Below are 25,416 nucleotides of genomic sequence, written 5' to 3'. Positions count from 1 at the left end.
TTAAGCCTAATTAATCCATCATTAGCAAATGGTTACTGTAGCACCACATTGTCAAATCATGGACTAATTAGGCTTAATAGATTCGTCTCACGAATTACACTCCATCTGTGCAATTAGTTTTGTAATTAGTCTATGTTTAATACTCCTAATTAGCATCCAAACATTCGATGTGACGGGTGTTAAACTTTAACACCATGGAGCCAAACAGGCCCTCAGTTGCTTCTACGGCGCCTACCCCAACACACAGGAGTTGAACTGTTGCAGGCTTGCGCAGTCTGTCGAGTGGGGTCTGCCAGAAGCAGCAGGCCAGCAATGAACACGACCCACATGCTTCCCTCTTCCCAGAATTCCAGAAAATAGTTTGTCCAAAGCACGCAGATGCCTCCTCTCCTCCAGATTCTGCTGCCGAAAACACACGGACGAACAGCACCCGCCCACAAAATTGGAGCAGATTCCTAGGGTTTGGACTTTAGAACGTGTAAAACAGTTAAAATCTCCGCATGCAAATCGTTTTCAAGGTAGATTCATGCGTTGCCAAGTTCTGTTCTTGAAAGAAAAATACGGAAGTAGAGGCTGTTGCGGGCTTTTGCAGGAACCGGAGGGGGACCCGTGACCAGCACCCCTCCTGCCCAAGCAAAGCAAAAGCGTATTGAATGGAGCCCGTGGCGCGAGGCCACGTCCCAACGAACGCTCCACGGGCGCGGTCCAAGGCCTGTATCCGAGGCACATGGAGTGCCGCCAAGCCGACGGGATGCGAGACGTGTCGCATCCGCGACGCAGCGAAACGTGCAAGTGTCCTGCCCTGCGGCGTCTGACGGTGAGCAAAGGACGTATGCAGCCTTGCAGGGAGGGAGGGCCCCCTCACCGTCGCCGGCCACCGGCTCCCGTCGAGGGAGTGAATGCTGGGTCACGCACGAAGACAGTACTGACTTGCCCCCCTTTCTCTGCATTTAACGCCATTTAAAACCCCGACACCTGCTGCAAACGCAGCAAGGGAGGAGACCGAAACGGGCAGGAGACCAACTTTGCGAATTATGGACTTGCATGGCCCACATTACATCCAAAAAAATTCGATTGATGAGCCCATGAGCTCTTCCACTCTTTCGTCAAAAGAAGCCCAGCCCATTCCAGGTCCAGTTCAATCAATGCCCAGCAAGGGCAATACCAACAGGACAACAAAATCAGTGCAGCGGGCAGCGCCACTCGCCTTGCATTATCACAGGCAGCTTTACAGATGGAAGATGCATCATTTACAGTTATATCAAAGACAGCAGGACACTTCACTTGGAGGCTACGCCATAAACGTGAGGGCTAATGATGTATGCATTTGAGAGTCGGACACTGTCTAGGCTCAGGCTCGAGAACCCCACATCTCTGATGTTTTCTCCAGTTTTCCTGGTGAGATGGCATCCGTCAGCAACGAATTGCTGCAACGGATCGAAGGCACCTTGTACGAATCGGAGCAAGGAACCATCTGCAATGCAGAAAGAGCAGGGCAATCAGTGACTTACTAAAGCATTAAAAGTTTAAGATCATTAGTGTTGAGTTAGCGGTAACATTGATGCCCCTTGTGGAACCTGGAGTACCTGGTGCAGCAACATGCTCAACGAACAGATACAGACCGCCAGGCTTCAAGACTCTATATATTTCTGCACAAAACAGATGGTGAAATGAAACTGGAGAATGCAGACAGAAATACAAGGGCTGACTCAAGGTGCTAGGAAGAATCAGCTACGAAACAAGAGTCAATGTTGTAAGCAGAAGCCTCTACTAGGGATCAATTCATTTTATGTTCATTTCCACATCGCTGAAATCAAAGTAAGACAAGAATAGAGGATGTAGAAATTTAAGTGACCTACTTATAGTCTCTGCCTAGTTGCATTGTGTAGTCTGAGGATGTAGAAATTTTTTAGTGCAACAATATTCTAAATCTGGTACGAAACTAAGAATTGCTTTGCTAGTACTATTTGTAGCCAATTTGACATGTACGGAATTTAGCATGTCATGAGATTTAACCAGCTGTTCACTTCAACATGTTGGCATGTCTCTAATCTATGGTCATCTGGAAGAAAATAGCCCTTATTGTAAAGGCTAAAGAAGAACAAGTATTACCTCTCAGTGCCATGTCAATGTTATTTACAGAACACAATACCAGTGTGCCGATCACCACATCCATGGAACTGTTCTCAGCTGGCAAAGCTTCAGCAACCTAAATAGAGCTGTGCATCAAGCGCAGTTCTTATACAAACAGGAAAACACGGTAAATGATGCAAACAGACAGCAGCATACCCCTCTTTTGAAAGTGAAGCTTGATGGGGGAAGTCCTGCAGATACTGCTGCTGTTCTGGCATAATCCTCCATGTGCTTGTTAGGATCCACCCCAATTACGTTAACCCCATCGTCGCTTGCATAATATTTGAAGTTAGGGCCCGTTCCGACACCAAGCTCCAGAATGTTCTTTCCTGTAGCCGACAATTGAGAAAAGAGCTTTGCTTTATATCCTGCGATCTGCAATCTTCACCAAGTGAAACGTTTAGCAGGATCATGATTATGGCATCGTTATTTCAGCACTGATGCAATTTTTATTTTTTTGAAAAAGCAAACACAATCTCATATATTCTATTTAACAGATCATAAATATGAGACCGTTATTCCAGTACTCATGAATTTTTATTCTATGAAGCAGCAAACGAAGAATAATTAATCATGGGCATTAAGAAGCATTGGCAAGAGAGTTACTCCCATGCTAAGTTTTTATGTGTACCAGACTGAAACCCAGCTACAGAAATAATTAGAGGAAATGGGTAGTTGGCCACAGAGATGTCACATATGGCAGATTAACAGTCGAATTATGTGTTGCCAGCACTGAATCCGGTCAAGCTTATGATTGCAAATTCTGTTCTACCGAGACTAGATAGGGTGGTATGGATGAACACCTGTTCTTAATCGTCACAAGGCTAACAGCTTGGCCTTCAGGTTTGAGCACATTGTTTTATAGAAAAAGGAATTGTTCAGGTTTGAGCACATGATTCATTTTTTCAGGATTTTTTTTTATTTTATTTGCGAAAAGCCCATGATTCGGTAGGTAAGTGGAGAATTCGAATTATACTAGTAATTAGATTGTTAGAGCCAAAACTGTATACCTCTGATTCGTATGACTTCATGCCCTGGTCCATGGCCGTGGCATAGAACTCCTCGTACCAGTCCGGCCTCGACGGGTGCACTCTCTCGAGCATCACCTGCCCAACAAACCAAGGAAACGATAGTGAGCAATCAGATCGAGTACACTTACAGGACAACGTAAACGAGGAGCACCGAAGGAGCTCACTTCGGGGTCGATGGGCGGCGCGGCCGGGGAGGGAGGGGCGACGAGAGGGAGGAGGGCGGCAGCAGAGGAGGCACCGATGAGGTGCCGCCGGCCGCAGCGGCAGCGGTAAGGGAGGGCGGCGAGAGTGCGGCCGCGGCGATGTACTGAAGTCGAAGGCCGCCGCCGGCCGGGCCGGGCCATCGGCGGGGGTGCGACAAGGCACGGCATGTCGGCGTCTCGCGCTCGCTTCCGCTTCCGCTTCCGCTTCCGTGGCTAATCCGGAGCGCGAGCAAATGCGTAAAGCTTATCCGAAAGCGTATTTTCGTTCACTTCGATGGCATGCTGTTCCAAGAAGGCCATAATGAAGGCCAATGGGCCCACAAGTCGAAACATGTTCCAGTAGGCCGGGCCCATTAGTCTACGGCTTAGGAATCAGGCAGGCCGGATCCACTTGACTACCTACTCATCGGTTGGGCCTCTGAACTATCACAGCCGCGTATTCAGTCGCTTCTCATTTTCGCTGCATTAAAATGCGTGGATCGTTGCATGATTGGAGCCGGTAGTCTTGACAAGCAGCAACATTTTGCAGAACAATGCCACCAAATCACTTGTTATGACGGTGTCTTGAGTCTTGACGCATGACAGCTTTAATCCCTGCTCTATGCCTGTGTGGAGCGTACGCGAGTGACAGTTTTCAGTTCCGGAGCTCTGGTAGCAGTGTCTGAAAGCTTTTGCAGGTTGCCAAAGCCGTGTGTGCCTGTTCTTTCTTTGTGCATTTCACAAGGATATCCTGATCCCTGAGCGCGGCCGCGCCGTTTTCTATTTGCTAGCTCATGGCGCCATGCCCTAGCGTTGTACTCCTGTCTGCTATGACATGACTAATTCAGAGAAAAAAGACCCTACTGTCTACTGTACGTTGCTAACTGTTCTATACATTGTCAAGTCTGAAATCATACTAATTGACTATCCGCAGTTCACCTGCAGTACAGTGAAGCTTTGCTGATGAGATGCGTGGTGGTTCTGCAGTGCATTAGCAATTTTTGTAGCAAAGAAATCACATCTTTTTGCTGAATTTCATTGGTATATCTCTTCATGTTTAGAGAAAGGGAGTAATATAAATGCAGTTAAACCTTTAGCTTTGCCTGCACATGAACCTTGCAAGCTACTACTATGTCGAAGTGCGTACTGTACTGCAGGTGCATTAATCGTGCAACAATTGGCTTGTGCTGGAGCTTTGGCCTTACACACTGCTGGCGCAGTGCCATATTTCTCGTACTGTTTCATCAAAACCTGACAGGGGAAAAAAGCAAAAGGCGTCCGCGGCGACAGGGCCGGCACAGTGCCCTGCAGAGAGCTACTGATCCACGGTGCCGATCGTAGCCTGTCTGTTGCCGAACATGACGTGACACGTGTCGGCTTGGCAAGCAGGACTGCCGCACTGTTCACGCTGGCCTTTCGAGCTTCAATTGGATGGGCCCTCATTTCGTTCGTCGTGTCCGTGCCCTCGGATTTTACAGGGTTACTGCCTCGCGAGTCCTTTGTGCCGCTGGGCGTCCTGGCGATGTGAAACTTGGGCTTGTACTCGCGTACCTGTGGGGTGAAAAGTTGCTTGGATGGATCCGAGATGATTCTTGCGCAGGACAAGTACCAAAACGCTCTGCATTCACTTCATCACTCACCAGTTCATCTTTTTTACAGCTATAACATTTTTTATTCACCGTACTAGCACGTACATAAGAATGATCTCTGCTCCATTTCGGCCGGTCTTAAAATGTTCAGCTGGCAAACACTCTCTAAATGGCAGAAATTAGGATAGCAAACTTATGTGCATATTCTTCGTTAGCTGAATTTCGACGTCTCGACTCTTAATCTGATTGTGACGAGGCGGCAGCGGAACGAGACAGCTTCACATGCATGAACCTGAAATAAAAAGGAGGCCTAGACAACAGAGACGTCGTCCCCCTCGACCCTCGTTGTTGTAGAAGCAGGGAACGGTGCATCGATCTCTCACAGAGACAAGAAAGGGAAATGCAATGAAGGGGCAGCCTAGGGCTCGTGGTAGACCCGTCAGTGCCGCAGCGTCAAATCCATGCAGGCCGGGCAGGCGCCGCATGCACCCAACAGGCCAACACTCTTACACATCTCGTCAGCGCCACACCTCGCTTTACACGCACTTTCTTTATAGGCGATCACCAACCTTCCTCAACCCCCCCACCCCCCATGCGAACTCAATGTAAACCCAGAGATTGATCTACTCCTTCAGACTAACTCCACATGTATATATACAGCCAGCTTTGTTTGCAAGCGTCTATCGCTAGCTGATCGAAGCAGCTTCACTTCACATGTTACCCAGCGGGAGCTTCGCTGTTCTCTCTTTCTTCCTCCTCCTCCCTGATGCTGCCCCTCCTCTTTCTACACAACCGTTTCACCATTTTCTAGGCATCTTCAGCTTGTGGCAATGTATGATCATCTGAGGACTTGCATGTGGGGAGGAGGTTGTGTTTTGTTGTGTAGCCAAGGATGACTTGCCGGCCACTGTCTCTCGCCGTGAAACGTTAACCGTGAGACACCGACCGGCAGGTTTTTCTCGCTGGCTACATGATAGCCTCGTTTTCTCATGCAGGATCTCAGATGGTGTGATCCGGCCAGTTCATGCATTATTGTTTGTTAATTCTTCAGTAAAGTTGATGGTACATCGGTATGTGTGTGCTTTCCCGTTTCTGAATCGCGAATCACTTGTGTTCTTGACGATGCGCTTGCTCCTTTGAATTTCTTCAAGCTTCTGTGACAGGTAGCCAGGCTATGTGACTGGCAGGTTCTTCGATTTGGCTACATGAGAATTGAGATGGCCTCGTTTTCTCGTGCAGGACCCTCAGATGGTGTGATCCGGCTAGTTCTCTACTCTGTTCTTCAGTTTGGTTATGGTACGGTCTGTGCTTTCCCGTTTCTGAATCACCAATCACCCTCGTTCTTGACGGTGCGCTTGTTCCTGTGAATTTCTTTAAGCTTCTGTGACAACAGGTAGCCAGATTTATCGTACATGCATCTTGGAGGGAGCTGCAGATTTATCCTACTGGATTCAGATGATTGACGTGGAGTAGTTTCTGTTCTCTGAAACGCGTACGGACCCTCCTTTGTCTTCTTCTTGTTCTTTGCGTTGTGCGAGATTGCAACTGCAAGGCGCCCACCGCCCAAGATGAGAAAGAATAATAGCTAATAGCCGAATGAAGATCCTGAGCAGCTTGGGACGTGGTGGTAAACTAGTAATTAGGATCCCTGAATCAACATGCATTCTGAAGACTTTGCATACCTATTTCGTTAGTTTCATGTTCATGACTAGAGACTAGAGAGTACAGATGATATTTTTTCTGTTAGTAAGAAAATATATCGATATTTTCTCCGTTTGTTACCTCTGTGAGAATGTTATTATGCTCATTGCGGGCTATACAAATTAAGTTGGCGTTTTCTTCTTGGTGGATGGACTGATGGATTACAAGTGCACAGCAATCGCGTACCTGATAGCTCAGATTTCCATGCCACTGAACGATTGGTCACTGATTCCCCCGCCGTACATCGGAGACGCCGCCGGCCGCTGCGGTGCCCCCTCGGTCGTGACCCTCGGAAGCCGTAAAACCGGTAGGGGTCCGGTCGTTGATCGCTGGCGACTCGTCAGGGAGGAGCATGCAGGAGCCAGTACGCAGCCGGCAGCTCAGCTTCCTTGGCTGCAGCGGCAGCGTGCGCGCGGCGAGGCCATACGCCTTTTTCCTCCGGGCCCGGCCCCGCCGCTGCATTCTTCGGCTGTTACTTCGGCGCACGGCTCTCCGCTGCTTGCGTGCGTACAGCGTACGCGTAGCTGCCCGGCGAGGCCTGCAGGCTGCAGACTGCAGACGCCGGACAGTGCATGCCGAGCGGCGATCGATGCTGTACACTACAGTTCTAGTTCGCCATGTACTGTATACACGGAGTCCTGCTGTGCTGTAGCGAGACCAGAACAGCAGAACTCGTCTCTCCCAACCCCCCCCCCCCCCCCCCCACCCCCCCCCGAGGACGCTATGCAACGAGTTGCATGTTGGCACCAATGCAGTAACAGTAATACCAGCCAACTATACATATCTTGGTATCACACTGTAATTCAGGGCGTTTCAGGCTTTCAGCATATACAAACGCGAAGCAGCACACAGCTGGTAAAAAGAGTCTGGACTTATTTTTTCATGCAATGTTCAGATAGCTAGTTTGTAACTCATGCCCATCATCCGCCTATCTCTTATCACTGGGTGAGTTGCTCCTCCCTGCCTGCTTCCTCCAGCTCCCTGAGCCCTCCAACCCTCTGCTCGATCTCCTCGAGCAGCTCCTCCCTCAGCAGATCGTTCCTCGCAGACGCCTCCAGGTCCTCTTGCTGCTCGTCGACAGTGCACGAGAGATTTCAGCGAATTATCATGCTAGTGTCCGTGAGGCTACTCTAGGCTTAATTTAATTCTCCCTGCATGCTTTACCTTGTCGTAGTACCAGTGCACGGTTCCATCGCCCCCCTGGCTCCTGTAGGTGTCGCTGTCGTAGAAGGGATCCTGTGTTCATTCAGACCGCAAGCACCATGTCAAGATTAACTCAAGATATTTTTCAGTATAATGATTTCTACTGAGTGTGGTGATCAGTGCCGATGAGTTACCTTCATGGACGCGAAGAAGCAGACGCCCCAGACCGTGAACATGGCGTAGAAGGTGTCTGTGCGCGAGAAAGGGGAAAAAATGACAGATTGATTCAGAGAAAGTTTGCGCTGGATGCTAGTTCAGGATAAGACGTGCATCAGCGGCGTGACTCACAGACGCTCTTGAGGGCGGTGTCGCTTAGGTGCCAGATGGACTTGGTCACCACGTAGTCCCGGGACATGTTCACGTGGTCCACCATCGTCGCCATCAGCGGCACCATGTCCAGCGACGGGAACGCGCTCACCTTCGCCGACCTCTGCAAATCAGAAACAGGATGCATCGATCTGAACGTTACTGAAGCACTAGTCACCGGTAGGAAGCACGCATGCTGATTTGCCTCAAATTTACATGAACATGAAAATTCTCATTTTTTAGGATAAGGTACCTTAGAATTGCTGGACCTGAAGCCGCGGTCATGGAACCTGCCGAGCTGCAGAGAAACAGCACCGCTACACGTGAACAAACGGCAAGAAAACTGAAAAAAATGTTGGAACATGGAAGTGAAAGAGGATGGTATGTGTACGGTCACCGGGCCGCGGCCATGGAGGTCGGCTCTTCTTGCGGAGTGCAGAGCGGCGGCGACGGGAGAGTGGGACTTGAGCGACGGCGAGGCCATGGTGGTTCAGCTGCTCCGGTGGCTTCGGAAGTGACGACTCTGGGCGGGCTCATGTTCGGCTCTGGAGAAAAGCTTGTAGGACGGGAACTTTTCAGTGGATAAGATGGGTAATGGGTGGCCGTGGGCAGACGAAACAACAAAAAGCTTTGGGCCTGAAAGCTTTGGGGCTGGTTTTTGTGTCTGAGATCTGACCTGGGGTAATGCAGCCCATCTAAGAAATCAAACTATGCCTTGTCTGGCCCAACAGTCCGTTAAACGAGCCAGCCAGTTCGAGGCCCATTACAGCCTTGTAAGCGGAACCACCTACAAATTGGTTATTCGGGCCATGCCTATTTCAGAAGGCAAAAGAGGAGCTGAAACTCTGCACTCTACTGGTGTCTGCCTGTCTGGTGGTCATCGACATGTTTTAGTAAAATGATTAATCTGCCAAGTTTCCATAAAAGCAGAAAAGTAGGATTACTAGAAGCTCATCAGGCATGGAGCGTGTCGTCGCAGACGCTGCCCTCCACTGACATAAAGTTCACTGATGTCGTTAGCCTCCCCTCCTGAATGGAGCAAGTGAGAGTTGGTGGTGGTGCCAACCAAACTGCATTCCTTCCGGCACGTACGCGCGCATCACGTGCTCACATCAGAATCACCTAATCCACACGCGCACTTCACGGAGCCCCTCGTGCACGCACATATATATACACACGTGCGCGCAGCATCCAACAACACTCGAAGCAGTTAAAACTTCACACACAGCTAGCCGAACTGCGCCGCTAACGATGGAGACCGGCAAAGCCCCGGTGTCGGAGCACGAGGAGACGTCCAAGTCCAAGGCCGCCGCGCTCGAGGTGGCCAGCGGCGGGGGCAGCAGGGCGGCGAGCCGCGGGCTGGCCGTGCTCGACCTCATCCTCCGCTTCGTGGCGGTGATCGCGACCGTCGGGAGCGCCATCGCCATGGGCACCACCAACCAGACGCTGCCCTTCTTCACGCAGTTCCTCCGGTTCAAGGCGCAGTACGACGATCTCCCGACACTAACGTACGTGCGCCGATCCTTCAACCGTTCAACAACTTGATGATTTCGTTCACTTATTCAACCCGTGCTCTGATCCCCGCTGTCACGTACGTCTCAATCGTCAGGTTCTTCGTGGTGGCGAATTCGATCGTTGCCGCGTACTTGGTCCTGTCGATTCCTCTGTCCATCGTGCACACCATCAGAAGCAGGGCAAAGTACAGCAGGCTGGTCTTGGTCTTCTTCGACGCGGTAAGACAGGCTCTTCTCTCTGCACAGCACACTAGTACAACTGAATGCGCATTCACTTGAATTTTGCACTCCTGGTAAAAAAAAAGGCTATGCTGGCGCTGGTGACGTCGGCGGCGTCGGCGGCCGCGGCGATCGTGTACCTGGCGCACAAGGGTAACGCGAGGGCGAACTGGTTCGCCATCTGCCAGCAGTTCGACGCCTTCTGCGAGCGCATCTCCGGCACCCTCATCGGTTCCTTCGCCGCCATGGCCCTGCTCGTGCTGCTCATCGTCCTCTCCGCCGCCGCGCTGGCGCGCCGCTAGATGGCCGGAATGCCGGATTGATGAACTTGTCACTTGTGACGGGGCAACCGGCGCGGTGTGCTTTCCCTGCCGGCTGCGTGCACAGGATAGAGGATACGTGTGGGGCTTTGTGATCTTGTCTGTTTTGTGAGATGTCCGAGTGCAGTCGTCACAGCAACATGGCGTGTGGTTCCTGCGAGTGTCTGTGCATTGTTTTTCTGGTCACTTTTACCGTTAACGCTTGGTTGAAGAAGTGGTTTTGAACAGTCAACAGGACAATGCCAGGACTTGCCCCAGTGATGGAACCCATGAACGCGTGAAGCCACCGTGTGTGTGATGCTACGTGCAGGAATGCTCCTACTTGCAGAAATCCAGACCAGTTGAGCACTAGATGAAAACAAATTAGTTTTGGGTTGCTGATTGCGCAGGGTGCACGGTGCCGACCTTAGCGCGCTCGCTGCGTGCGACGGCAGCTCGCTGGCATCGACGGATCGGAACAGCGTCGCGATCATGATACCCGCCGTGCGGTGGTAGTGCTCAAGGGACGGAGGAGGTGATGGTGAATTGGTGATCTACCAGTGGACGGCATCCCGGCCGGCACATGCGGCTGGATGTGGGTGAGGGGCGAATTTCCCAGTAGAGTACTCGATCTGCACGAATGCACGATCAGGCAGGTGAGCAGCAGACTGGAGTAGCCGAACAGCACACGCCGGATTCGATGATTCCGCCGGCACATCGCTGCGCAGATTTAGCGTCCGCTGGTGTCGGCAGCAACGCTTACAGGAATACGCTGTACCTGTACAACTCGAAGCTTTGGTTTGGGCCTCTGCCAATCGTAAGTTTTGAATCGTGAAAGAAATATACACTCACGTTACGTACAACCCGGCCAAACTAACTGGGATATCAAAACCTGCGTCTCTGACTCTCTGGTCTTGCATTATTCTGGGACATGACTTTTTTCTAGAAAAAGGGACCTTCCTGTGACTAGATTTTTTCTAGAAAAAGGAACCTTCCTGTAACTAGATTTTTTATCCTAGAATGGAGGTCACATCATCAGCTTATCTCTCATTTCATTTCTCATACATAAAGGAACCAAAAGATGCTAAGGATGAGCCAGCAACCACATGATTTTTCATTACATAAACCCCTTGGCTGCCAAATCATCAGCTGCGCAGGGGGCGCCTACTTGAATTCAATTGAATACCCATTATTGTTGCTAAACAATTAATTAGCACTTGTCTATGCGTTGAACACTTTCAAGTTTTGATCTCAAATCTACGAATATGTTGACACTTTCAAGTTTTGATCTCAAATCTATGAATTTAAGGATATAATGCTCAGTTATATACTCTAATTTGTTATACAATTAGTACTATGTGATATTATAATCAATTATGGATGTCAAAATCTAGGCTTAGACTATAAAAAGGAGAAATTTCTTTTTACCACTTGAAAATTTGAATACCCACCCTCTAAATCCTGGGCACGCCCCTGCAGCTATGCCTAGATTGAAAAGTTCTCTAGCAGAGCCTGGGTAAAACACTGGTACTCCTAGCTAGCTAGAAAGTAGTAACTACCCATAGGCACCAGATAAAGTACACATACATAATTTCGCAAGTCATCTATACAAAATAGAAATAGAAGCGAGCTTAGAGCTCAAGAGCAGAAAACCAAACACACAACTTGTTGAACCAAAGATTGTTAGCGAAACAGAAATCACAAACAAATGTTCCTACAGAAATGTATAGAGTTGTCATGCACGGCCAACACTATGTAGTCATAGCCGAGCGTGAGATAGAAGTTGGAACTTGGGAGCTGAAGTTTCACGCGTGGGCCTCACCGAATTTCTTTCCGGTTTTGGTGGGTTGTGCCTGCGCAGTTGGGCTTGGGTGCCATCTTTTAAATGGAAACGACACGATTCCTAGTTCTCACTAGTCCAAGTCATCGTCTGCGTATGGATCCTAATTCCCAAACTGCAATTTTTGCTCAAAAGAAAAGTCCCAAGCTGCAAGATCCTGGCACAATTCACTCTGGCATCATACCGATTTTGATCGAGATGTCTCGATCCAGGTTGCTGCGGCTGGCTCATCAAGTGGTGCAACAAGGCAGAAGCGCCCGCCAGTCTCAACACGTTGGGGTGGGCATGGCTCCGGTGGTGGTACGGGCACAAAATGCCCGTGGATGCAGCTCTAGTCAATTCTATCTGTTGACGCTCGTTATTGACATACTTTTAGTACCATTTAAGTGGTGTTTTCATACATATTCTTATACTAACCCACTACTTGACACCTGAAATAACCCCATTTTTGCATATGCATTGTATTTTGGAGGACATTTTGTTTTTCAGGAAATTGAATCTAAAAGTATATTTTTGGATAAAGCCATGAACAAACAATGAACCATGAAGGCCAGCGGGCTCAGAAAGAGCCCAGGCTGATCAGCCTGGTGAAGCCCAAGCCAATCGGACAGGGGTCTTCTAGCCCCCTCCAACACTTATTTTTGGCAAGCACTCCTCCAAAATTAATTAAGGGCTAAGATTGTGAAGATATAGTAAGTATCACTTCGGGATCAAAGAAGATCAAGCGGAGATTTGGAAAGTTATCAAAGATCAATCTCATCCCGAAGCTATCGACGTGCCAGGCCCACATGCATACAAAAATAAGCTTCCAAAACATCAGAGGAGACTTGGCGACGAAGTTGGATGTGAGGGGATAAAAAGAAGGGCCAGGCCGATCGGCCTGGACCCCCGTAGGCCGATCGGCTTTGGGCTTTCCTTGCTCCTCTTGCCTTCCAATTTCTGCTACGCGCTCTCCAGACTATAAATACTCTGATATTTCATCAAGCACAAAGATCTATCCACCAGAAGTCGACGAATAGAGGGACACACACCAGAGGGAGCTGAGGGCCGCTGCAAGTCTTCGAGGTTGTCTAGAAGATGGCTTAGGCTATACCGCAGCCGCTATGGTTGTGACACCCGGCCCAATTTGGTTGGCCCAGTGTGGCCCATTAGCGTAGGTGCGCATGTTTAGTACCACATTGCTAGTTTAGCAAGGGTGGAGGCAACTTATAAGCCTTCGTCAACCAGCCATAGCACCTTCGGGTTAACCCTTTTACACGAAGCGAGGACGAAAGTGTAAGCAGGGTGCTATGTGTACGCGTGCCCGCCCCTCGGAAGGGCTGGGCGGTGCGGCTTTGGAGGACGGGGTGTTACAAATGGTATCAGAGCCGACCCTCGCGGTTGCGCGTACGGGTCAGTGTGCGGGCATATGACGCATGACGCGTGTGGGCCTGCGATGGGACACACGGCATGGCATATAGCGCCGGCACTGGACGTACAGTCGTGCGCTTAAAGGGAACGTTCCTGGACATTTGCCCATGCGTGGGTGAGTTGGACCGACGAGGACGTCGGGTTCTTTGAGGGGGGGTGAATGTGACACCCGGCCCAATTTGGTTGGCCCAGTGTGGCCCATTAGCGTAGGTGCGCATGTTTAGTACCACATTGCTAGTTTAGCAAGGGTGGAGGCAACTTATAAGCCTTCGTCAACCAGCCATAGCACCTTCGGGTTAACCCTTTTACACGAAGCGAGGACGAAAGTGTAAGCAGGGTGCTATGTGTACGCGTGCCCGCCCCTCGGAAGGGCTGGGCGGTGCGGCTTTGGAGGACGGGGTGTTACAATGGTCATCTGAAAGTGCATCTAGGCCCCTAAGTGGGTTTTGGTGAGTTGAATGATAAAATAATTAAAGTACTAACTTGTTTGCCTAAGATTGTGAGTAGGGTTCTACTCTTATACTAATGTTGTGATATTGACTCATGTGGTGAATGAGTATCATATGGCTCACAATGAAGATAGCAAGCAAGTGTGTGATCTCATGATACAAACAAAAGATCAATGACAAGTAAGGGTAAAGTGAAACTTAGGGATAGGGTCTATGATGGTTGATCTATAAATCTCCAAATCATATGATAGCTTGTTCGACAAAGTAAAGGGATCATCAAGAAAAGAATAGTAATATTCATAAATGGATAGTTGTAAGACTTCATGTGCATATAATAAAAGGACATCAACCTTTGGATTACTTATTGGTCTTGTTGTTGGAAGATTACAACTTATAAGAGATTCTTTATCAATCAAGAACAAGAATTTGAAGAGGAATTCAAATGGGATATCATTGTTGATGTCAAAAGCAAAGCTAAACTCAAAATGGTATGAATGGATGAAGAAATCAAGCAAGAGATTTGCAACGAGGTACTAAGCAAGATTTGGTAAAGTGGTGACTTGAGCCATGAACTTTGCTAAGGTGAAGTGGCCATCTTTTGAGGATTTCGAGGTATCAAGTCAAGTCTTAATCTATTGTGATTGGTAAAATGGAGTGGCTTAAGGATTTAAGTACATCTTATCATAAATAAGGGAAAATTCTAAGTCACTAGCTCAAGATGGATGTGCTTAAAAGGATAGCTATGTTGAAAGCCCTCAAGTGACTATTGATTAAAGTACGGTGTGAATGAAGATTTACAAGCTCAAGTGGATGATATAATATTTATATTTATTCTTGAGTATAGGTATGCCGTACTATTAAGAGGGATGCAACATTAGCTAATTGACAACATCCGAAAGTGCTCTTAGTTGACCTATGTGAGTTTTGAGAGATTTGGGATTGACTTAGCCAGACTTGTCTGACCGGTCAGGGTGTTCTGGGTGGTGCTAACTTAAGGGCTCCGGATTATTCCGGAAGATTCTTCAGAATATTCCGGAAGTTGCGGAATTTTCCAAAGAAAATTGCGAAAAATTCCAGAACCTTAACCCAACGGCTAGTTTTTCAAACTAGACCGGTCTGACCTGTCTGAGCAACCGGTCTGACCGGTCTAGCTAGTGTTCCTAACGGCTAGTTTTTGGGCAGTGGGGTATTTATACCCCACGACCTCCTCAGCTGGAGGTTGCTGCTATGGAAGTTCCTGAAGTGTTTCTTGCCCATTCTAAGCTATGAAAAAGCTCTCCCCAACCCTTCTTTGTGAAGTTGTGTGATCCTTGATAGATCTTGTGAGTTGGGTGGTAGAGAGAAGCCAATTGAGAGCAACTGTGAGCTAAGAAGAGCAATCCATAGCTTTGAGCACTTGTGGTTGACGTAAAGAAAGCATTGAAGCATTTATTACTCTTGGAGGTGTGCCTCCTAGATGGCTAGTCGTCGCCGGTTAGCTCCCAAGGTGTGGTGAGCAGCGGCAAGTTTGTGAGGGCTGTTATCTTACCTCCGCAAGGAAAAAGATCAACTAGTGGAAACGAGGAAAGTGGTCGAAAGAGACCCGACTTGTTGGAAAGGAGTTGAAATAGACTCGTATTCAAATAAGCTCCTCAACGGAGATGTAGGATTCACAGGGGTGAATCTAAACTTCGAAGAAACAAATCCTCATGTCTCTTTTTTGTTTGCCTCATTCATTAATTTCTAGCATAATATCTGTGCTTTCCGCTTCGATCTACTTGGGTGTGCCTTTCTTATGTGTAGGTATTGCTTTGTCCTGCCAGAAATTATCTACAGAAGTTACTCTTCAAGTTTGGTTGGTGCTAGAAGTTGAAGAGGGACTCTAACAACATTTGGTGTGCCACACAGCACTTGACCGGTTTGATCGATCTGGTAGACCGACCTGACGGGTCAACCCTGGCGGTACTGTTTGAGTGGGTTGAAATTAGAAGTTGTCAACTCACCTATTCACCCCTCCTCTAGGTGACATCAAGATCCTTTCATCGTCCTCGCGCGGCAAAGCCATGGTGGAGTTCTGGAGCCGAGCCTTGTGATCATCAAGGCTTATGTACACATGATGGTGATATCAATCTAATCTTGTGCTTACTTTGATATACTATGATGCATGCTTATTCTCATATGTTTAGCTAGCATATGTTCTTAGTGTGAATAGATGTAATCGTGGTGATTAGTCTATATCTTGCGGATACATCTTAGTAGTGCGTAGGAAGTCGGTGTGATTACCCTTGCGTGGTGACAGCATGTGGGAGGAAAAAGACCGAACGATTGCGTAATGTTGAGTAGGATCGATGGCGAGTACTGTGGGAGTCGTTTACGGTAAAGATTTGGGAAATTGGAGGCAATAACACGCACCTTGCAGTGGCGACCATAAGAAAGTAGGCCGCTTGCGAGCCGCCTTTCTGAGAGATAACTCTTTATCAAGGTGCTACATAGATTGGTTACCACTTTAGCTGGAACTACAACAAGAAGATGCTCATGCTATCTTTGGTTGTGTTACTTTATATGTGATCTGTTTAACTTGCTCTTGATTGGGTTTACCTTTATATGCAATTCATACTTGATGATAGGATTAGATCCATTTAGCTAGATAGAGAACCCTAATCAGTTCGCTGCCGATCTACGGATTGATAAACCTTGGATGGAATACTCTAAGAAAAAGCTACAATAATCCATACACTTGCAGTTCACAACCTAACGTGTTAATCAGGCTCAGGCAGCCTCCCAGCCCCGGATCCCCCGCTGTTGTTGTTGTCGTGCAGGGCAGACGATGCCACCTCGATCGTGGAACGTCACCGGTTGCGACCCCTCCGGCAGCGCAAGCTCTCACCATGCCTTCTTGCAAGGCACCACGGCGAAGAACATGCTGGAAGAGGCTGCGATGCGATCGGAACTAGCGATAAGTGTGCGCGTCTGCAGAAGGATGTCGACCTTTACAGTGGTTTTTTTTACTCTGATGTGCGCGTGCTATGCCACCATTAAGTTTTTAGGCTGGTTTCACTCCTAAACGAGATCGATCAGAAGGTGCTACTAGCTTCATGTATATAGGCTGCCACTATTGACGATTAAAATCAATAGTGTTCTAATTACTGGAAAGAGTCTTATTTTGTCATGTGACAGTTGTGAGCTATCACTTCTATTTGCTTTTTTTTATTCGCCTTGCTACACTTAGCCGAGGTCCGCGGTCGCTGCTGCTGATGCCCTATGCAGCTATGCTCCATTCCTCCTCGCGTCCAAGACCCCCCACGCGGAAGGGCGTTTTATATAAATATTTAGATTGCAATTGCTAGTAGAAATTCAAACAAGGGGGCATGTGCAGATGTTTCTGAACACGGTCAGCCCGTGGAGCAAATCTGCCTTTGGGTTGACCATGGTCAACTTGCCGCTGCTAATGTCCGTACCACAAAGCCACCACGGCCGTCGCGAGCACATCATCGATCATCCCCACGCACGACGCACCCAGATCGAGCGCGGGAGCCGCGAGGTTTCATCTCTGCTGTTGGCCAAGGGTTGCCATAAGTGTCTCGAGATGGCAGCATTACTAGGCCGTCGCATGGGCGAAACGGGCTGCCCAGCCGAGCCAGCAGCAAAGTTTGTCTTGGTCAGGACTCAGGACTGGTGCTCCGGATCCTAGGCTCGGAGGAGCACGAGCGGCAAATTTGCTGATGGGCACAACCCTGACTGGCTGACTCTGACTACAGATTCTGTCAGACAGCAAAATGTCGAGCAACGATTGATCACGATCCAGGCATCCAGCACAGCAGGGTAGCAGGGAAACTGTCATCTAGTCTACTCTATCGGGATGCTGATGTTCTATCAAACCCGGCAGGCAGATGCAGATAGACACTCCATGATGTGCAACGACGATGCCTAACACAGGATCTGCATATGCAAGATCGAGGGCAGCGAGCATATTGCCCGCTGACACGGCTGGAGCTTTCTAGTACGCAGCGGCTTCTCAAAAAAAAAAAAAAAATCTAGTACGCAGCGGTAGTGCAGAACGCGAAACAGACACACTACAGGAATAGAAACTGCTGCGACAGCAGCAATCTTATTTCATTTCAAATTGGCACCGGGTGCAAGAAACAAAGTCAGATTCTACAGAGGCGCTTTCGCTGGTAGTAAAACAGGCAGATTCTACTAGTAATTTACATCACCGTACGCAGCAGGACGGAGTATCTCTATACGAAGTGTGGGAGCAAACACTTCACTTCACCCAACTAATTTCTTCATCTAATTTAAGCCGGTTACCTATCTTACACCTGTTGCCTGCACACGGGGCATGAGCCATGGTCGACGAGCCATTTGTCCACGCAAGGCTGGTGGAAAGTGTGAGAGCAATTTGGCAACCTCCTCGCTGTCTCACCGGCTACAAGGTCCTGCAACAAGGACGCTATCAGGTCGGCGTTGATGAGAAGAACTGCGCAGAGCAGATGCCAACCACATTGCATTTAGTAGCAAACAAATCTTGGTATGAAAATTGCTAATTGCATCAGTTGCCCCATTGAGGTTGTTGCATCCCACTACATTTCCTATCAGTGTATCATTCGCACCGTGCATTCAACTATCTGATTATCGCATTCATGAGCTCATTATCAGGATCAGGATGAGCCCAAGTTTCTGGTTGAACAATATAATGCTCAGAAATTATTTCGAATAAAATGGTATGGAAAATCATTGGTTAGCAGTGAGTTGTTGTTCCCAGGATAAATTATTGGTGGTCTATGTGCTAACTTGTATTGAATGATTGCGGTCAAAGTCTTATATTGTGCAAGAAACAATATAAACTCCGTAATATTCTTTGAAGAAGATAAGAATAAAATCATCAGGAAAAAAATTAACATCCGCTGGTAAACAAATCACGCTACTAATAACAGGCTAGAAGCATGTAGCAACCACCTAATAATGAGTATCCCAGTATCCCCTGTCTTTTTTAAGGCGTTTTAGGATTTCAGAAAGTCTTTCTAAGTATACTTTGACCATTGATCTTTTCTTTACATTATATCATCAATTGCTACAAATTCAATATTTGTATTAGAATATTTATGAAATAAGAGTCTATTTATACACTAGGTATGCATATAATTTGACTAATTGTTAGCCAAAATTTATAAATATGTTTTTTTTCCAAATCCTAATCCGCCCTACAGAAAAAAAGAGAGGGCATATCAAGTTCCAAAACATTAATGATCACAATGGTTGGCCTCCTTTCCAAATCCTACTTTTAACAAGAACAAAGAGCATATTGTACAAGAAGTTTTCTTAGACAATTATTGTGCTCCATAAATTATACCTGTAGACAGATAGGGCAAGACAGGATTTCCCCAAAGGAGTCCCGCATTTGGTCAGTGACCACATAATTTGGTAGTTTCTTCAATGACTCTAGTGAGAGCCCTTTAGATGAAATGTCTCCAAAGATGTCATATAGGTCATCATGGCCAAAATCTGATATGCTGACCTGTTAATGAAAAAAAAAAGAAAAATGTCTAAAACTTAGTAGAAAGTAGAAACACACAGCCAACCAACTAACTGTGTCTCAATTTTGCAGCATTAGCAGTTTAGCACTCGATTTCTATAACAACACCACACAGATATACTGACTCAAAGGAAGAATCGGCAAAAAGGTCACTAGAACACTATGATCTCTCCATTCCGCGTCAAACATAACTATGACAATTCATATTGCCGTATTTTCTTAGTTTTGTGCTGTATCAAAATCAAAATTTAGACCTCCATTCTGCGTCAAACATAACTATGAGAATTCATATTACCGTATTTTCTTAGTTTTTTGCTGTATCAAAATCAAAATTTAGTTCTACTTAGTACTGACCTGCCAGCGGGAAGATGTATATCCTGAAGATGTATATTGCTCTTGCGCAAAACGAGCCTGAATGAGCTGCTCAATGAAATCGGCCTGCACACCAAACCATGAATTTTCATGATAGAGCACATCTAGAAGAATTACCAAACCGTTACCGTTGTAAAATCACATTTGGGATCTAAACCTCATACGAACTAGCAGTATTGTAAGTGAGATATTTTCGGGGTTGCAATTTGCAATTTTGCACAGGTGCAAGCGATGTCACCGTCTCACAGGAACGGAGACGGAGACATCGCTTATTCGCTTTCTCTAGCAGATAGATGATATGTTCACTGCTAACGCAGACATCATTCTCACCTGACGCGCAAGCAAGCATCATAATTTAAATAGAGTAGTTTTCAGTTGACGAATAAGTGTGATGCGTGTTATTAGGAAAAATATTATCCAAGCTGAAAGTCTGAGCAGATGCATCATCAGAAGCTAACCGAAAAAAAAAAGAATGTTAGACACCGACAGGGGGCGTGTAAGAAATTTTAGTGTTTTACTGTTACTGACCATGGAGGATGCACCGTGCGAGCCCAGCCGGTCCGAGCACCAGTAAGCTCGGGAAGCCTCAAGAACCTCAATGGAGAGGACAGCTCCGGCGAACGCTCCCAGTCCTGCTCCCCGCAGGACGCCGCTGTCCGAAGCTCTCCCCGCCACCGCGCCCGTGACGGCTCCGGTCAAGGCTCCAGCTTCACACGCCGCGCCGCGCGCAGGAAAGAAAAGGGCACACCGACCTCAGGACAGGACAGGGCAACTAACAGAGCGCCGAGCGCGAGAGAGAATGAATGAGGCAGGTGGTGCAAGCGCGAGTACGTACTACGTACCGAGAGCGAAGAGGCCGGTGAGGGCGCCGGAGACGACGCCGGCCAGCAGCCTGGGGAGGTGCAGCGCCGCGCCGCGCTCGTCCAGCCCGCCCTCGTCGGGCGCCGGCGCGGCCGCCTCGGCAACCTCCATCGTCGTCGCGAGGAAGCTAGGAAGCGGGCGATATGGCGTGGCGTTTATTTTTGGCGCCTTTGCTGGTGTGGCGGGGAGCTGAGGACGAGTGGCTCTCCGGGAGAGGCGAGGGTGCAGCCCTGATGAAGGCTGAATAGAGAGCGACGGAAAAGGCTTTGGCTTCAGCGGGCGGCATGTGAAATCATTTTGTTCGATCGGTCGCTTTCTCTTCGTGGTTCGCGTGTCTTTTCAAAAAAAAAATTCACTTCTTTTGTACGGAGTACCTTAAGGTTGGTGTGCGTGAGAGATTTTTCGTGGGAGAATAAGCACAAAACACAATGTTTCGATCTTTTGTCTATTTCTTTCTATCTATGAAGCTGTGTTACGCGGTAGCTTTCACACCTGAGTTTCCTTTGATCATTAATTTGTAATACAGATCTTCTAAAATTCTACTCATCCCAAATTATAAGATGCTTTATAATTTTCTAAATCTTTATAATTTTCTCTATAATTTTAGTCAAACTTGAGATGCTTTGACTCTTCAAGATTCTTGAAATGACTTATAATTTGTAACGGAGGGAGTACACGATTGAGAAGTGTCCCTGCTTTCTTCTAAAAATAGAATCAGTACAAGTCATACATGAACCTTAGATTGCAAATATGGCTTGCGTAGGACGGTACAGAGGCCATAACAAGGGATGCTGCCACTCCGTTGTTTTTGGGCAATGCATGTTACCCTTTTTAGGTTACGAACACTATCAGGTTCTGCCCCCACAGCAAAGTCCACAGCACTCGCACTCACAGACTCACAGTTACAAGCATGAGCTATACCAGTAAGGCCACGACGCGAGCATCATAGACAGATAGACCAAACCCTTTTTTAATAAACAAAATCGATCTCTGCCAATCGACCGAAAATGCAAGCAAATCAAATCATAAACAGCCCTCCTCCCCCCATGTGTGCCCTTCAATCCCGGAGAAGATAGAGCTATGAGCTATCTATGCGGTGCATTGAATCCCCCGGTTCAAGAACACATCTTGATCGACTTGCTGTCTGCCGGTCGAGAGGTGCTAATGCTACCATCCATGACGGCGACCGTGCGTCCACCCTCCTCTCGCGCTCTCGCTCGCCGCTAGCTGCTCCAAGCTCCGGTGCGCGCGCCGTCGCTCTCACGCGCCCGATCACTATTCCGAGTCCGCGGCCGCACGGCGGAGTTCGGGCGCGGGCTGGAAGACGGCGCGACCGGGCCGGATGGCAACGTGCAGCCCTGTCGACCGTAGGCTGCAGGTTCTTCGGATAAGTTGTTCGCAATTGTTAGCTCTAGCTACTTCATTCTTTACGTGTAATGTTCCTAAAGCCTGGGATAGGATTCACGCAAAAGCTAGCTGCATTTGACAATGATCACTGGGCTACGAGATTTAATTTCTGGGTGCAGATTCGGTGATTCCTGGGCTCATCGATCACATCCTACCGACCTCTGCAAGCATGCATGCCAAGGCAAGAATTCTCACGAGTGATGGTGCCAGAACATCTCGACAAGAATGGGCAGTATAGAGCCACAAGCCCACAAGAGCAGCATCCACCTACCGGTCACTTTCAGCACTGAACACTACACTATCAGTGTCCTCCGTCACAGCTAAGCTAAAAGCAGTACGTACTGTTATGTACTCGGTACTCCTTGCTGCTATCACGCGCTAGCTATCAGCAACCGACGGTTCTCATTATACTAGAGTCGAGAGAACCTTTCGGAGGATAAGAGCAGGGGTGTACGACTACGAGTCGTACTAATGTTTGGCACACCAGGACTAAAACTTAAATACACTGGTCTTATCTGATAAAATCTGGTTTTGTCTGATTTAATTAAATATTTTATTAGATCCTGAATCACTGAAACCGAGACTTGATTATGTACTTCTTTTCATCGTTTGGATTCCTCCCATTTTCATATGGAAACTTGCCAACGCTTTGCCTGCAGATTGAAATCCTGAATCACTGAAACCGCTTTTAATATGGAAATCTGCCAAGTGCTGGAAGCCAATGCTTTGTTCAGAGAGGTCACTCTTTCTCATATCATTATATGATACACATATGCATCATAGAGAAAAATATTTCCATGTACTATTATTTGGTTCTAAAGTATGAGCAAACTGATTGCTTCTCATTATCCATGGTACATTTTAGTGGAGTTTCACCGATCTGCTAAGGCCATAGTTTCAATCCATGACCTTCAAATTCAAACAGTTTGTCAAGCTCATCATCATATATAATGTTCAGATAGATCACCAGAAACAAATCCCTTTTTCGTTTCTGTAATATCACTATGAGACGATACGACCTTATTGAAATATTCTTATCACAACAGCTTTGTTGTTTGTATTCTTAAGATGATAGTCTTTGTTGGGATTAGGAATCCCACAGGTTATAGAGAGAAGGAGAATGGAGAGAACAAACCAAGTGAATCAAATGAACAAATGGCCAAAAGTCCTCTCCTCCAAAACCTAGGGCTCTATTTATAGGGAGGAGGAGGTGGCTGTTTATATTAATTTTATTGGTGGGGTCGAATATTACAGATAGGTCTCTAGACTTTACAAAGAGAACCCTGGATATTACAACTGAGTCCTTAACCCTCACAAACAAACCCTTAGACCCCATTTCAAACCTCTTTTACACACAATGGGATGCCTAGCCTTAGGCTTCCTAAGGCGCACCCCCAACAGTAGCCTCTCAACTATTTGGTCTTGGCCGGCACAACAAGACCTAATAGTTGCTCCTGTTAAAAGAGGCCAACGACTCAGACTCCGGTTGCGAGGAATGCCCCTTGCAACTTACCCGTGTGCACCTCGCTAAAAACTCCATCCAAAAACCCAATGGAAAAAAAAGGCATGGAGAAAAGAGCATGCACACTCTTAGGTTTACCTGTGCCAACTCTAGACACTACGCCTCCAAGTGCCTGGAACGATGAGCTTCAATCTTCAATCTACATGCGGCTTTACTCCTAAGCCTCAATCAGCGAGCCTCGCTTCAAGAGATGATGTAGTCGTAGGCGAAGGTAGCTCCAACATCTTCAAGGCTTCTCTCACGAGCACTAGGCAACTAGGATGGACTGGTCCTCCAGTACACCCCCAGCCCCTATTGGCTGGTGTTCGTGAGAGAAGCTCCGCATGTGATGGAAGTAGTCGAAGTAGTCGATGTAGTAGATATAATAGCGGTGGCCGATGTCGAATCGTACGCGTAGTCGGTGATGACGTTGAAGTTGATGGCGAGCCCCTCGAGGCAACGTAGTGATGGCGAGGTAGATGGTGATGCCGAAGGTGACAGCGATGCCAAGGATGAGCCCCTCGAGCCGATGTAGCAAAGGCAAAGTCGAGGGTGATGCCGAGGTGGAGCTCCTCGAGCCGATGTAGCGGATGATGCCGAGGTTGAGCCCTTTGATCATCCTGATCCTTTCAGAAAACCCAGACCTTTAAAATAGGTTAATATAGACGTGATTCTGTCATGACCTTCATCATTGACTTTTTCAAAAACCTAAGTATCATAGACCTGTATTTTGTAGGTAACATAGCCTCCATAGAGGGGTTAGCACACGAATTCTCACTATATTGAATTAACTTAGTTGTAACATAGCAAAGAATATTAAAAGAAATGACAAATTTCACATATGGTTAAGTAATAAGCGCTCTAAAGGATACACCCTACAAACAGAAACAGAAATGTTAGTGATTGAAGTGAAGCAATACAGTGCACACACATTCTCTAACAGTGGGGCGGCTGATCCGATTTGCATGTCTTGGTGGCAAATTAACTTAGCATATCTGTTGCATTCCGGTGTCTCTAGATAGCTTCGATCAAGGGAAAAAGATTAACCCATTTGTGCTTAGCAATTGCTGGCATGCATGGAATAGGATAACCATCGAAGGTGGTAAGCTGAAACTGTATTGTCTCTAGAATAGGATCATAATCATCGATGTTTAACATAATTGCCTATGTACTTATTTTGGCCGTTTTGGTGGGCAATTAGCCTCGGGGGAGTTGGTCTCAGCAGAGCATGCATGCCGAGGTAATATATGCATGTGTGGTTTTTGTTTGACGCATGCACACGTCTCGAAGAGTTGTGAGGGTTCTGGTATGCGGAGGGTCTAGTTGCGAGGGTTAAGGTGATGGACGGAGCGCTGCCTAGTTGCTTGAGTATGCAGCCATGCACTCGCAGGTAACGAGCTGTGTTTTTGCTTTGCTACTTGTAAGCCTAGCAGCTTCGATGCCATTTTGTGGTGTTCGGCAGCTTCGATGCTTCGCTCTGTCTTGGTGCCTTAGCAACCTCGCATGCATGTGGAGGTGATGGTAGCAGGGTTGCCGCGAGGGTTAAGCTAGCCACGGAGGTTGGCTTGCTGCTAGGGTGGAGCTTGCCGCAGGTCGGCGCTAGGTGCGAAGGTTCTTGCTGCGAGGGTAGAGTAGCTTCCTGCAGAGTTCGGTGCTTGTCGTGAGGGTTGAGATCCCTGCGGGGTGATGCAGAACTGGTCCTCGGAGATGCCGGAGTTGTCCGCAGCTTCGATCCAGCAGCTTTGCATTGCTGTCACTGGTAGAAAACTGAGCATTAGTCCCGGTTGGTAAGGGTCATATCTCTCGGATATCCATCCGGGATAAACCAACCGGGACTAAAGGGGGGCGGTCTTTAGTCCCGGGTATTTTAACCGGGAGTAAAGGGGT

At 47.7% G+C, this 25,416-nt stretch overlaps 4 protein-coding genes and 1 long non-coding RNA gene across 6 annotated transcripts; 2 read left to right on the top strand and 3 right to left on the bottom strand.

Annotated features, from left to right (window-relative positions):
- Positions 1-1,067: 1,067 nt before the first annotated feature.
- On the bottom strand, positions 1,068-3,615 carry LOC101786764 (methyltransferase-like protein 7A). The gene is made up of 6 exons (XM_004953817.4): positions 3,329-3,615; positions 3,144-3,239; positions 2,290-2,508; positions 2,113-2,209; positions 1,587-1,649; positions 1,068-1,474 (listed from the first exon to the last, which is right to left on the bottom strand). Exons 1-6 carry the CDS (start codon positions 3,533-3,535, stop codon positions 1,281-1,283), a joined length of 876 nt encoding a protein of 291 aa, XP_004953874.1. The 5' UTR covers positions 3,536-3,615; the 3' UTR covers positions 1,068-1,280.
- A 1,925-nt stretch (positions 3,616-5,540) lies between these two features.
- LOC111256096 lies at positions 5,541-6,703 on the top strand. Its single transcript, XR_002676131.1, has 2 exons — positions 5,541-6,231; positions 6,314-6,703. It is a non-coding gene; the product is annotated as an uncharacterized LOC111256096 (long non-coding RNA).
- Positions 6,704-7,391: 688 nt separating this feature from the next.
- On the bottom strand, positions 7,392-8,696 carry LOC101752621 (photosynthetic NDH subunit of subcomplex B 4, chloroplastic). Of its 2 annotated transcripts, none has more exons than XM_004953819.3 (6): positions 8,537-8,696; positions 8,399-8,443; positions 8,128-8,269; positions 7,974-8,029; positions 7,801-7,872; positions 7,392-7,703 (listed from the first exon to the last, which is right to left on the bottom strand). In XM_004953819.3, exons 1-6 carry the CDS (start codon positions 8,627-8,629, stop codon positions 7,575-7,577), a joined length of 537 nt encoding a protein of 178 aa, XP_004953876.1. In that variant the 5' UTR covers positions 8,630-8,696; the 3' UTR covers positions 7,392-7,574. The 2 variants fall into 2 exon arrangements, with proteins under 2 accessions (XP_004953876.1, XP_022679312.1); XM_022823577.1 differs by having other exon boundaries at positions 8,531-8,691.
- A 671-nt stretch (positions 8,697-9,367) lies between these two features.
- Positions 9,368-10,455, top strand: LOC101764792 (casparian strip membrane protein 3). Its single transcript, XM_004955152.2, has 3 exons — positions 9,368-9,653; positions 9,755-9,878; positions 9,965-10,455. The coding sequence occupies exons 1-3, from the start codon at positions 9,397-9,399 to the stop codon at positions 10,178-10,180; spliced, it is 597 nt and encodes a 198-aa protein (XP_004955209.1). The 5' UTR covers positions 9,368-9,396; the 3' UTR covers positions 10,181-10,455.
- A 7,478-nt stretch (positions 10,456-17,933) lies between these two features.
- On the bottom strand, positions 17,934-20,885 carry LOC101753304 (NEP1-interacting protein-like 2). The gene is made up of 5 exons (XM_004953820.3): positions 20,603-20,885; positions 20,289-20,467; positions 19,743-19,826; positions 19,206-19,370; positions 17,934-18,291 (listed from the first exon to the last, which is right to left on the bottom strand). Exons 1-5 carry the CDS (start codon positions 20,730-20,732, stop codon positions 18,169-18,171), a joined length of 681 nt encoding a protein of 226 aa, XP_004953877.1. The 5' UTR covers positions 20,733-20,885; the 3' UTR covers positions 17,934-18,168.
- Between the last annotated feature and the right edge of the window lie 4,531 nt (positions 20,886-25,416).

The sequence above is a fragment of the Setaria italica genome, chromosome I (genome assembly GCF_000263155.2).
Source record: "Setaria italica strain Yugu1 chromosome I, Setaria_italica_v2.0, whole genome shotgun sequence".
Taxonomy (NCBI): Eukaryota; Viridiplantae; Streptophyta; class Magnoliopsida; order Poales; family Poaceae; genus Setaria; species Setaria italica.
This window is presented reverse-complemented; position numbering and strand designations above follow the sequence as displayed.